Source organism: Micromys minutus, assembly GCF_963924665.1.
Source record: "Micromys minutus genome assembly, chromosome: 1".
NCBI lineage: Eukaryota > Metazoa > Chordata > Mammalia > Rodentia > Muridae > Micromys > Micromys minutus.
The window spans coordinates 9,650,652-9,664,412 of NC_137969.1; the positions used below are offsets into that span (position 1 = coordinate 9,650,652).

General features: G+C 48.8%; 1 protein-coding gene across 1 annotated transcript in view; it reads left to right on the forward strand.

Annotated features, from left to right (window-relative positions):
• The window catches only part of CCDC149 (coiled-coil domain containing 149), a 93,902-nt gene extending 80,917 nt beyond the window's left edge, over positions 1-12,985 (forward strand). The window contains exons 11-12 of the mRNA XM_080933300.1: positions 4,550-4,666; positions 12,313-12,985. Coding sequence (XP_080789426.1) covers positions 4,550-4,666; positions 12,313-12,701 — 506 coding nt within the window. The 3' untranslated portion in view covers positions 12,702-12,985. The remainder of the gene's footprint in view (positions 1-4,549; positions 4,667-12,312) is intronic.
• The last annotated feature ends 776 nt before the right edge of the window (positions 12,986-13,761 follow it).

Consider the following 13,761-nt stretch of genomic DNA (forward strand, 5'->3'; position numbering starts at 1 on the left):
AGTGTTGAATGAGTGCCCAAGATTGAAACACCAGTGACATGGTGTGGGGAGTTATCTGATGCCCCTCTGTGAAGAACAGTTAAGAACAAGAAGATTTGGGATGACGAGTACTTGGTGTGTATTAGGTACACCCAGTCTCACACTCCTGACAGACATTGCTAATCGTCTTAGTCAGGGTTTTACTGCTGTGAACAGACACCATGACCATGGCAAATCTTATAAGGACATTTAATTAGGGCTGGCTTACAGGTTCAGAGGTTCAGTCCATTATCATCAAGGCGGGAGCATGGTAGCATCCAGGCAGACATGGTGCAGGAGGAGCTGAAAGCCTAACAGCTTGTTCCAAAGGCAAGAAGGAGAAGACTGGCTTCCAGGCAGTTAGGATAAGGGTCTTAAAACCCACACCCACAGTGACACACTTTTCCCACCAAGGCCACACCTCCAAATAGTACCACTTCCTGGGCCAAGCATATGCAAACCATCACAGTAATCTATCTCAGCATGCTTCCTTCCTGATGTGGCAACAGTCTTCCAGTCAGAGCTGACATGTGCAAGAACACTTTTGTTTTTCCTAATCTAATCTGGCGTATTCATTCCAGCCCAGGAGACAGGGAAGGGGTTAGATGAGACATAAGGTCACATGTTTAAGTTTCACAAACCATCGTCTATGGCTGTTGGATGACTGAAGCTCTGAGCCAAGATACATAGGCAAGTGATGTGAGTGGATGCTGGTTGATAGATCAAGAGGAGAAGTCCAGAAGCAGAAAAAAACCTCTTCCTAGACTCTGGTGGGCTGTTTATAGAGGGCTTTGTGTATCTCTGCTTTACCCCTCTTCACGGCTGACCAACACCACTGAGCTTTATTTTGTTTTGTTTTGTGAAGCAGTCGTATGGATCCCAGTCTAGCTTCGAACTTGCTACGGTGGCTGCCGATGTTCTTGAACTTCTAACCCTCATCTGTCCACCTCCAAAGTGTTAGCCTGGTAGACATCTACCGCCACTCCTTGTTCATTGGTGCTGTGGATTGAACCCTGGGACACAAGCTTGCTAGACAGGCATGCTACCAATAAATTACATTCCCCAGCCTCACTGCAAAGTTCTTGATGGTGTTTGCTAGACTTGAGGTTGCCTTGTGTTCTGGCTGTAGAGCCAACGTATTTGACAAATGGCACAGGCTAGAGCAAGAAGTCTTCTGGACAGCTGAGACTATTCGCAGCTGTTTTGCCTTCATAGTGCAAGGCTGCGTGGCTTCTATAAGGAAGACAGATGTTAGGAGTTGCGGACCATGCTCCCTAACCAGGACTGGTCCCTTCACTCCCTCCTCCCGGGATCCTTCCCTCAGATCTCTCGCATCTGTAACAGTAGCTCTGAGGAGTGCCGTCCCAGCTGTGCTCACGGTCAGCAACGCTGGGAAATGGGAGACTGCTCTTGGGTGAGGACTTGAGTTTGGATCTCCAGAATCCATATAGAGCCAGGCATATTAGCACACCCCTGTGATCCCAGTGCTCCTGAAACAGATGATATGGGGAGTCCAAAGATAGCCTGGGATACACAGCAAATGCCAAAGCCACCCAGTCTCAAAACAAGGCGGGAGACAAGGACCAACATCCAAGACTGTCTCCTAACTTCCATATAAGAGTCAGGACATGTTCTCCATCTCTTCCTCCCCCTTCCCCTCCCTCCCTCTGCCTCTTCTCTTTGACACATTCTTCTCCTTCCCCCTCTCTTTCAGACACACACACACACACACACATACACACACACACACACACACACACACACACACACACACACACACAGTGAGTGCACACATTCACTCATACATACACACTACACAGAAATACCAAAATCCAGGAAACAATCTGGCTAGAGGCAATAGTAATCTGGCTTTTTGAGATTTTCATTTTCACCCCCTCTTTTTCTCCAGACACCAGGCTGAGGAGAAAGATGTGGGGGTTGGAAGTACTTGGTTCATTTTTAGAGGCAGGAACGAGAGGCTGGGTACCATATGGAGTCAGCAAAGCTTGTAGCCACTCAAACTCCAGCTCAGTGGGAAGCCCGCACACCCTCTCCTGTGGAAAAACCAGATGAAAACGTACAGGGCCAGATTGTCCAGTCAGAGCTCAGTTCAGTGACCACAGCTGCCTGCAGACCCTTTGAGAGGCAACAGCAGAACCGAGAGCCTTCTTGGAAAGGCTTCGAAGTTTTCAGACAGGGTGGAGTGACCAGATCTTGGCAGGTTGTGGAGAGAGGGGTACCATTACCAGGTACAAGGTTGGGGAGGCTTGTCTTCTCACCCCACGTGGCTGGCAGAGACAAAGGCTTGTTTGCTTGCCTTCCCTGCAAGCTCTCTGCTCAAGTTTCTGTAGCATTCTCTTGTGTCTGTGAGGAGCCGCTCACAAACTCCCTTCCTAGATTGGAAGATGCCCTGGGAATTGTGGGATCAAGGAGACATTCTGTCCTAAAGAATCCCCATGAGAGGAACCCCAGGTCACCTTGACCTCTGCCGGTTCTCACTCCTGTCTCTGCTTCTGACGCTTTGGCCACGAGGGCAGAGGGTTGAGGACTGATTTAATACAGAGGGCTGGAGCCTCCCCAGGAGGCTGGCAAGCTGTCGGTCTATCTGCCATAGTCTGATGGGGCATGAAGTGCTGTCCTGACCTTGACTTGTGGACCTAAAATGCTGCTGTGATAGAGATAAGGGGGAAAAAATCTGCCAGGAGGCACCTGTTGTTGCCTGTTCTGGTCCCTGTAGCCAAACACCAAGAACCCATGGAGAATTTTCTAGATCGTGTCTTGGTGCTCTCAAAGTGGATGCCATTCTGGAGCCCTCCCACGTCACCTGAACCATAAATCCGGAGTGCTTCCTGATGGTACCACTGAAGTTTCTAGATCTATTCCATCAAAGACAGTGAAAGTGCCTCGGGGTCAGCTCCAGGTGGCTCCTCCTTGGCCGGCTGACACACTCGGAAGACAGGGACTCCAAAGGCTATTGAACTACTTGCCCAAGACAGCAGCGAGCACCAAACATACGAGAAGCCAGGACCCATTAGACACTTCAGTCAGCGACACAGACATTATCAGGCTTTTAGTAAGTGCCCACTATGTGGAGAATCCCCTAACACAAGTTAATCAACTTAATAAGACAGTTTTTTAAAAAGCAGGAGGATCCAAAGAACACAGTGAGGAAATGTGCTTAGCTTCATCGGATTCTCCAAAGGAGGTGTAGACATCTGTTTTTACCCTAGTGACCTTCTGGACTCTGATGACCGGGAAAACAAATGCAACCATAGAGCTTCCGAGAAATTTTTACTCTAAGCCAGACTGGAGCCCAAGCTTGACGCATGAGCTGGAGATTTTATTTTGGGTCCAGTGGTTCCCACCCAGAAAACCCTAAAGTCTTTCAAGCCAAGCATTGGCAATCTACCATGCCTATGGGCTCTCCTGACCTTGTAGGTGGCACTGATGTTTTTTGTCCACACATTTGGTGCCAGTGCATCTGTTTGTCATTCCAATCTCTGAAGCTGTTCTTCCTGCTCCGCCCTCTGCAATGGAAGAGCACTATGTTTCCCCGGCCCTTTCCTTCCCTCAAAACCCTCTCCATCCTCTCTGGGGAGTTCACACTCATAGGCGGCAAGGTTATGCTGAGTGTGTGCTCAAAGTGGGAATACAGCTTCGATCAGGAGGACTTGATCCCACCTGCCTCGTGACAGAGTTGCATAAGTTGACATGACCAGATTCGATCAGGACAGTAATCAGGTGTGTGGGAGTCCTTGCTGATGATGTCAGTGGGCGACATTTGTGGAATGCCTGCTTAACACCCAAGATCTTCTCCTGACCAGTTCATTTTGTCTTCATAACCACCCATAATGAGATAGCTGAAGCTTAGAGAGGGAGAGCGACACTCTTGCTGTCATCCAGTTAGCAGATGACTCCGTCCAGACCATGGCTAATGCCCCTGCCAAGCTCTCCGGTGCTGCCACTGCTGTTGGCCCACCCAGCTGCCCAGTTCTCAGCCAAACAAGCTGCCCTTTGCTGGAGGCACCTGTAGAAATGAGTCAAGGGGAACGCACACAGATACAGCCCTGATCCATCCTCACACTAGGGAAAGACCTACTGACTACATTACTTGTACTGCCCACAGCTGAAGGGATTTCCCAACCAAATAGCTAGCTCATTGTATGGGAGTGTCTTAGTTTCATTTAAAGCAGCTAAGGAGACAAAGGGTGTGTTCAACTTACAGTTCTAGATTGCCAGGAAGCCAAGATGGCAGGAACTTGAAGTATCTAGTCACATTCCCAGTAAAGGGCAGAGAGAGACTATGCGTATGCCTGTGCTCAGCTAATTTTCTTTACTTTTATATAGTCCATATCACCTGCCTAGGGAATGGTGCCACCCATAGTAGGCTGGTCTTTCCACCTCAAAATGTTGTTAAATAATACCCTCCAGCTTGATCTAGGTAGCCCCTCTTCCCAGGTAATGCTACAGTGTATCAAGTTGACAGTCAAACCAGTAACACAACAAACCAACCTTCTCATCTTCCTCATAGGAGGCAAGGACACCATACTGCTCAGTGACCAGACTCTCCCCACCATACAAAGGTCAAAGTCCCCACTGCTGAAGTTTGTGGAACAGCCCACTGAGAACAAGGAGAGCTCCAGGGATGGTAAGTGTATCTCAGGTTGCTGCCTTTTTCTAGTCCCTGATCTCTATGGAGCACGTCAGAGCCAGCAGGACCTTATCCTACTGCGTAGGTACATAGCTGGAGGACTCCATGAAAACATCCTCACTCCATACCTAAACACACACACACACACACACACACACACACACACACACACACACTTTTCTATCTGCTGCTGCTACAATCTAATTTCAGGGCCTGGACTTCCCCAGCAGTCTGTGGGGTTTTTCAGTATGACATCACCGTCATCCTCTTTCCAACTCTTCCTGCTTCCTTTATTTTCCCCCACCTTCTTGGTTACTGAGACTTGAAACGGTCAGTGTCTCTTTCCCATCCACATCTGGTCTGTACCGAAGTCTCTCTGTGGGGTTTCTCGGACCTCCCGTTTGTGGTTCAGTCTGGATGTGTCCTCCTCTCCTGGATTCCCACGCCCAACTCATCCTTGCTCTGTTCCCATTTTCCACCTTCAGCTGTACACTCAACCCATGGGAAAACCTCACCATCCCATTTTACCCTGCCCAGAGTTTCCAAGTTACACTTAGCTGTCATGACTCCTCAGACTGATCTAGCCCCGCCCTCCTCCCCTGACAATTGGATGACCTGTTAGCAAGCCCCGCCCTCCTCCCCTGACAATTGGATGACCTGTTAGCAAGCCCCGCCCTCCTCCCCTGACAATTGGATGACCTGTTAGCAAGCTAGACTGATCAGCTCTGTCATTGAGCTCTCACTGTGAGATGAGCCAACTCACACACAGCTCAGAGCTTGGAGCATCAGCGGGAAGCGGTAGGGCTCATCTGGATGTACTATAGTTCTGCTCACCAGAGCTGGGGCCAGCAAAGGTTTTCTCCTGTCCTCTCCTAACTGTTCAAATTACTCAGCACAGTACCAGACTGGTAAACACAGAAGACATTTCTAGGTTTTCAACAGAAACATTCTCAGGTATCCATGGAAGAATCCCTGAAATGGACTCTGGTGGCCTCGATCTGTACAAGGTGTGAGTGATTCAGAGCTTCCGGGGGTCCCATCGCCAATGCACATTGTTCTTGTCTGTCCTGAGCCAGCTCTTAGTGGGAACAAGGATGCGTTCTCTGAGAGGCTGTCAGGGTCCCAGTGGCCCCCTCACTGCTGTGGCCTGAGTCATTCCAACTGAAAGCTGTCACATGCAGGAGGACAAACAAAGCCAACAAAAGCTGTCAAATGTCCCCTTTGGGCCTATGAGCAGGGGGGACACTTATTTAGGGGATGAACGATCTCAACACTATTTCTTCTTCATCTTTTGGGGAAAAAAAAGCAATATTTTTTCTTTCCGCTCTGTCATGAAGCATTTGCCTCTTCCTTATTGATGTGTGTTTTGTGACTAATAAGTATTAATGATATTAATTTTGTTTGTGACAGCAGCCCAGAATAATTACTATTATTTGCAGTAATATTTTCCAACTTTGGGCTAATTTGTAAGTTTTTCATGGAAATGACAGTGTTATGAGTCTGTAATTAAGGCAAAAGTAAGGCTTCCCATGGCTGGCTTATGGCTGGCTTAAGAGTTAACACCCCAGAATCTTAGCGTTCAAAGCAAGTTGGTTCCCATAGCAAAGGACCAGAGGTCTTCGTGAAGGCATGACAGCTGTCACGTGTTTCAAAACTTTTCTGTGTGTATTAATAATTAGGTATGCTGGTTTTGGTGCCTTCTAGATAAATGAAATGAACAAGGGGGGTGTGTTCCTTTGCTAAACCTTGCTGTACCCACAATTCTAATGTTCAAGCTTGCGTTATTCTACCCAGCCTCTCTCAGGAAAAGCCAAGTAAACAGGAACGGAAAACAGAACCGCAGGCAAAATGGCCACCATCCTTTCCTGAGTCTACCGTCTCTCCTGGTGTCCATCATCTCTTAACTACCCATGTTCCCCTTCCTGTGGTGGCATTTAGCCTATGATGCTAACCGTGGGATTATCTTCCTGATAATCTCTGAACAAAAGATTAAAATAAAAATGTTTCCCAGGTAACCTCAAAAGAGGGGGGAGAGAAGGAGGAGAAGGGGTGGGGGTGGGGAATGGGAGACAGTGGTGACAAGATCCACACATCTAGACAGGATTGGAATCTCAGAGAAGGAGACAGCACAGGGCAAAGCGGCAACATCCAAAGGGCCCTGGCATAATTCAGCCCAGCTTCCTTTAGATGTAAATGAGGGTAGCAAAGGTCTCGCCTGAGCCACAGTAAAAACACACTGCCGGTGGTTTAGGGGTGAGGCTATACTGAGGAAGGTTAATTAATTTTTCAGGGGCACCAGAATATACTATGAACTGTCTCAGGAGAAGTAATTTCGTGAGAGTAATTTCCAGAAGGAGTTTATTCATCTCACATGGGTGAGAGGTGCAGCCGCAGGAAACCCCAGAATTCACTCCTTCAGAATAACTGCCTCCCCCACTCTGAAGGAAGCAGGAGCATCTGACTCAGTGTCCCTCAGCGTCCTCTGTACCCACGATGAGGATTTTCACCTGTTAGTATGGAACTGATGAGTTTGCTCCCCTGAGCTGCCTTGGATGCAGCTCAGTCTTTGTAGGAGTTCGACATCTCCACCTCCTTCCAGAAAGTGCCATTTGAAGAGTTTTAGGGCAGTTACCTGAATATACCTTAAAAAGAGACACTATAAATTCAAGCTTCTTTCGTAAAGTGATGCATGGTATTTGGGATGTATGCTAATAGATTCGCTTTTTTCATGAATACATGTATAAGTCCATATATTCAAGCACTTAGTAAGATATTTATTGAGTCTGTGCCATAGAACACTGGCAAAGTTAAAAAATTATTCAGGCAAGACTTTGTACTTAAGGTAGTTAGTTATAAGTAACAAGGAAAGAGAGAAAATGCAAGTTCCAGGAGGTCCAGACTTCCTCTGTGGGAAGCCTGTCACTAGGAACAGGGCTTTTGGCCAGATTTAATCTTTATGAAGGAGGTGGGGGCTGAGCTGGCCCTCAAAGCTCACTTTGGAATAGAGAAAGGAGAGAGCACTCCAGGAAGAGGGGAAGTCAACAACAGTCACGGGAGAGGTGCGTGCCGCCATGAGGGACTGGCTAATGTGGGTAGAGGGATGCAAAGAGAAATGGGTATTGAAGCGTAAACCATGGATGCTAGGCTACAAGCTTCTGCTCTGTTCCCCAGAACCCTTTGAAGGGTTTCCATGTGGAGGAAGACCTGGTGAGGTGTGTGCTTCAAGGTCACAGTGCACAATGGGAACCCCCATTGCCTGGGACCTTATGAAAGTGCGCATATTCTGAGACCAGTAGACAAGGGGTGGGGCCTGAGACTCTGCAGCTCTAAGTCCATAAACCCGATCAGAATGGCAAGGATGTAGGGAGGCCCCTGGCTTGGCTTGGAGCGTGACCCTATTGGGAACTGCATACACCGTTATTTTGGCTGAACAAACCGCAACAGGTTTTGGTTATTTTATTTTATTTGTTTATCTTTTAGTTCGAGGATTGCTTGTATCATATATGTGTCCATGTATTTCATTGTAAGGACAAGTGCCAGGGTCACTTTCCAGGATATGGATTGTTGGGGACAATGACACACGGTTTCCATAACTGAATATAGACTTAAAAATAAGAGGGGGTTGAAAATTGGTAAAGAGTCTGTCCCTGGGGTTCTTCTGTGGCTATCCAAAAGGCTGAGGACAATGAAATGGCTCCGTTTAAATGTGTGTGTGTGTGTGTGTGTGGAGGTTGTATCAGGAAAACTAGACAGAAGCGGTTTGCAGACAAGAGGCAAGACTTGCCTTTCTCAGGTGAGACACATCGACTCCTTCCAGTGGCCCCCGTGTTCACCACCCACAGCGCCCACAGTGTGTTACCCACAGGGAGCAGGTACCATGTCATCAAAGGAAGTGAAGAAGGGTGTGTATCCCTAGAAATCTAAACAGCATTCTCCAATGGAACCAATTAATCATATCTCCCATGATGAAAGCATTTTCCAGACAGGATTCATCTATGGGTCTTGAGGTGAGGAGATGATCCTAGATTCTACAGTTCGGTCTTACAAGATGGAGGCAAGGGAAGGCATGGCTTCCAAAGACAAGCCAGGCTGATATGGTTATAGTGTTGGGCACTGGCAGAATCCTGCCACAAGCTAAGAAGCCACCAAAACCTGGGGGAAGTGAGGACTAGATCATGGCCTTGAGTCCCTTGGGGACTGTGCTCCTCCTGTTCTGCACATGGAGACCTACTTAGGGCTTCTGGGCTCCTAAGAAGAGCTATAAGAAAATAGATATGTGTGTGCTAAGTTGGTGGTCATCTGTCACAAACCATGGAACACCCATCTGCGCACACGCAGAGCTAGCCTGGAACCCAGAAAACTGTGCTGTTGCAGAAACCACAGACAGAGCCAGTGCGGGGTGGGGGGAGGCTGTGGCTGGTGGAAACACAAGGCCCAGAGGACACAGAGGGACTGAGCAGAGGATGTGGCTCTGATACTACAGACCTCACAAGGGAGGGGTTGGAGACAGACCCAAGTCATTAATCAAAATTAGAGGGAAGTGCTGGGACAATTACAGATGGGGCCTAGAGCAAGGTCATCGGGTGCTTGGGCACACTTGAGGACTGGGCCGGTGGGACCCCATCCCCCTCTTTGTTTCTTTTCCTTTGCTGTCCCAGGTGGACTTGTTCAGCTTACCTTGCGCTTCAGGCATAATGGGCTGCCTGGCACAAAGCAACAGGTAGAGCAGTAGATCTGATTCAAGCTTCTCCCCGACTAGTTACATAGAGATGAGACGCAGACTATGGCTATTTTGTTTGGCTTTAACAATTACTGGTTCCTCTCCCCTCATGGCAGATTCCTCGCCCTCCTTCTCTTCCCCTCCTTCCCCTCTCCCTCTTTCCTCCTCCCCTCCTCTCCCCTCTCCCCTTCTCTCTCTACTTCTTCCGCCTTCCGCCCGCATCTCTCCTCCTCCAACCTACCTACCTCTAATTCCTCCAGTAATTGGCTGCAGCCAATCTTATTTAACCAGCAGTTATAAATCAAGGAGCAAGGTTTGCACAACCAAAGCTTGTAAACATAAGTCTAGACCTCATAATCCACAGCATAATCCACAAACAAGAGAGCTTACTTATTATGGGCTAGCACCCCTAAAACTGTAAGCCGAAACCTAAGAGCTAGGGATGGAGCTCAGTGGTAGAGAGATTATCTGGCTTGTTCGAGGCCCTGGGTTCAATTCCCACTAACACCACCCACCCCCCTACACACACACACACACACACACACACACAGCCTTTTCTTTTTTTTTAACCTATCTCCATGTGTCTTACCATAATGACAGGCCTCTCCAGGTCTCCCCACCTATGTTAAATTTCTACTCAGAAAAATGCCAGATGGTGTCAGACGTGTCAGCTGAGCTTCCTGACCTTATGGCTCCAAGTTGGATGATAAGATAAAACATGTCACGTGTACAGAGCAGCTCCTAATGGAAGGAGGCATGCAGTCAGTCCCAGCTGGTCCATGCAGAGGCCTCGCTTTCTAGAGGAGCTGAACCAAGCAAAGGTCCGTCTATGAACAATGTGTGGTGAGGCTTCACTATAGAAACTGGCAGTCCAACAGCACACAGGCCAAGGAGCAGGCTCTTGGTGCAGAAAGCAGAATGCTGTGGCAGTTCCAGGTTGGAGCTGAAATGCCTGGGAGTTTCTAGAGAGTTGCTGGTATTGATTCTACTCGTGAAAAGAAGTAGAAAGAAGCTGGTGTTTGATATCAGCAGCCCTTCCACCAGGCTGCCTTCCTCTGCCTCTGTCTTTGTTTTTTTTTTTTTTGGGGGGGGGGAGTTGGGGGGAGGGGAGCTGCCAGCTGGATGGTACCACCTACATTCTTGACAGGTCTTTCCTTATAGACTTACCGATCAGTCTCCCGCATACTGATCGTCTCTGAAAAGGCTCCAGAAACACACAGGGGTATTTCGTAAGTCGTGGGTATCTCTTCCGCCAGACAAGTTGACTGCAAAGCCATCACAGGCATTTTCGTTAGCTGGAAGGATACATGTGTGTCTCCTTGTATGCATGTGTATATACAGCCTTGGAAACAGAGGCTGCAGGTCATCAGGAGTGGACCAGTGGGGCCTTGCAAAGAAAGTGAACTGTGTCAAAAACTGATCTGGGCACAGCAAAGCTCCCGCGGAAGGCGTGATGTGGGGAAAATGACAGAAACATGTGTCCCATCTCCTGCCAGTCTTCCACAGTCTAGCCCCACCAGCAAGCTGTTAGCCAGAGAATCTTCATTACATATCCAATGGCGGGCCTGACTGTAGTGTTGTTCTACTGTGGTTCAGCCAAGGGTACCAGGAAGTATCCCTGGGGCCTTTCATGTTTGCACCAAGACCTTTGCTCATGCTAAACTCACCCAGCTGTGCGTCTTCCATATCTTTCATCATGGTTCTTCCTGAGGTCTCAGAACACAGTCTTGTGGGAAATTCACAGTCTGGTATTGAATGCATATGTCCTGGTAAAATTACGAGCTACTTATTCTTCTCTGGTCACACGATGCCACTATTACTTATTAGGTCAGGGAGGGACACCAGAGCCCTCCCTTTTACTTACCTGAGGAACAGAGACCAGATGATCTGTGATCATAGAACAAGTGAGTGGAGAAATGGGCACAAGGGGCCAGCTCCCAGGACCTGTCCCTTATCTTCTGACTCCCACTTCTTGTACCTCTAGAATTTCCGATTGATAGAGGGGTTTAAGGCCAAGGGTCTGGTGCCTCAGGAGGGAGCTTGAAGCTGTTTGCACACAGCCTTATGTCTGAGGCTGGGCAAACATTGGGGATTCCCCTCAGACAGTAAGGTGCTGATGGAGTATGAGGGGCAGGATGACATTAACCCTCCTGCCTTAGTCAGGGTTTCTATTCCTGCACAAACACCATGACCAAGAGGCAAGTTGGGGAGGAAAGGGTTTATTCCACTTACACTTCCACATTGCTATTCATCACCAAAGGAAGTCAGGACTGGAACTCAAGCAGGTCAGGAAGCAGGAGCTGATGCAGAGGCCATGGAAGGATGTTACTTACTGGCTTGCTTCCCCTGGCTTGCTCAGCCTGCTTTCTTATAGAACCCAGGTTTACCAGCCCAGGGATGAAACCACTCACAATGGGCTGGGCCCTGCCCCCTTGATCACTAATTGAGAAAATGCCTTACAGCTGGATCTCATGGAGGCATTTTTCTCGAGGGAGGCTCCTTTCTCTGTGATAACTCCAGCTTGTGTGGAGTTGACTTGAAACCTGCCAGCACACCTCCCCAAGCTACCCTCTTCCTTCTTTGAAGGCAGCCAGACTCTCTGTTTATCCAGAAAGGCCCCCAGTTTCCAAAGAACAACCTCTGTTCTCAAATTTAGTCTTCCATGTATATAGGAGGCCTACTAGTAAGGCATGGGTTTCCAGGAACCTGTGACTTTGTCCTCATTGGAGAAGGTGCTGGCATGGCTTCTCAACATGGGTCCTTGGATACCCCCGGGCTGCAGAGCCCTGCCTAGAAGAGGAAAGAGTAATAAGCCATGGGTCCTGAGAGGCCTTGGGCAGGTGGCAGGGTGGGAGTTATCAAGAGAGGAAGGCGAGAGCAACCTGCTGCCCCAGGTTTAATGCTATCCCTTGCCTGTTTTCAGGGGACACTCAGAAGCAGGAACGCGATGCAAACTGTGCAGCTGCTGAGGCGCCGGTGCCTGAGGATTCTGGGAAGCCTCCTGTCAGCTCCCCAGCCCCGCTGAGTTTTCACCATTCTCTGGCACCTTCAGAAGAAGTAAACATGGCGGGAAGGGAGATAACGAAACTGACTGAGAGACAGGGGCCTGCAGACCTGGAGGACGTCCCAAGGGAGGCTCCCATGGAGAAACAGAGGTGTGAGCCGGGGCTGTCTTCATCTAGCCTGGCCTCCCAGGAGGAATACACCACAACTCTCCAGGACCCCTTGCCTTCTATGCAGCCAGAGGTCAAAGCATCTGGTGTAGGAGGTGACAGAGGCATCTCAGAGGATGGAGACACTGTCCAAACATGAGGGGGAGAGGGACTGACAGGGTGACACGCTGAAGGCAACAGGGACAGCGAGGAAAGGCTGAGGCTTCAGAAAAGTCATCCAAGCCACTTCCTGCTCAGCACCTTCCTGTCTACAAATGAGAAAACCCTCTGATCCTGCCGCAAGCTGGGAACACCCAACGGTGCCAGCTCTGTCTGAGTCATTAAAGCTGGTCTGCAAGTTTCTCAGCGTCACCTCTGTCTACTGAAGACATGCTGCTGCGAACTTGGCCAGGCATAGGAACCACAGCTGCCATATGGCTGCCTTTCCACATCCCTCTTTACTGTCAGCATTTGTTTTATTAGAGAGAAGATGCTTTTCTATTAACATTTAATGTTGTCCATCAAGATGATGGCACAGGCTAGGAAGGCTAGCACCTCCCCCGCCCCCTGTCTTAGTCTTGGGAATAGCTAGATGGCCAGAAGGAAAGATGTGATTGAATGAAATGTGTTTATGAGGCCATGCCTGCGCTCTGTCACCTAGTGGTCCAGGAGGATGTCCCCAGCATCTTGGCACCTAGTGTTTCACAGTGGCAGGAGAGAGGGACAAGAGCAGGCTGGGAAAGCTAGACTGCAGGTATGAGAGGCTGTTTGCTGCTCTGCGTGTTCTAGCCTAGGTCTGGAGGGATGGGTAACAAGCGGCTGCCAGGGGTAGTGGACTTTTCAGTGCTGATCTGATTTTTGTGTTATTGTTATTTAGATGACATTAGAAGTACTAGCTGCCTTTATCCAGCCCAAGCTGCATATCGGATGGTGTGGTTTTCGGGGGTTTGGGAAAAGCTCACTGTTATCCCAGTTTCTTACACCACTGACGAATCCTAAAGCATTCACTCCATCAGCAGAATTTTGTATCTAGGCACCAGGGTCCAGAGTTGATCTCAGAAACTCCAGATAGAAAGAGAAGTTCAGAGGAGAAATGTGTTCCCATTCTTTCTAAACCCTGTTTGTGCCCTGGGATTCTTGGGGACAAGGACACACCTTCTGATGGGAGCCCCAAAGCTCTGTTTATCCCTCTGTATTTCAGTCTGTCCCCTGCCTCTGAA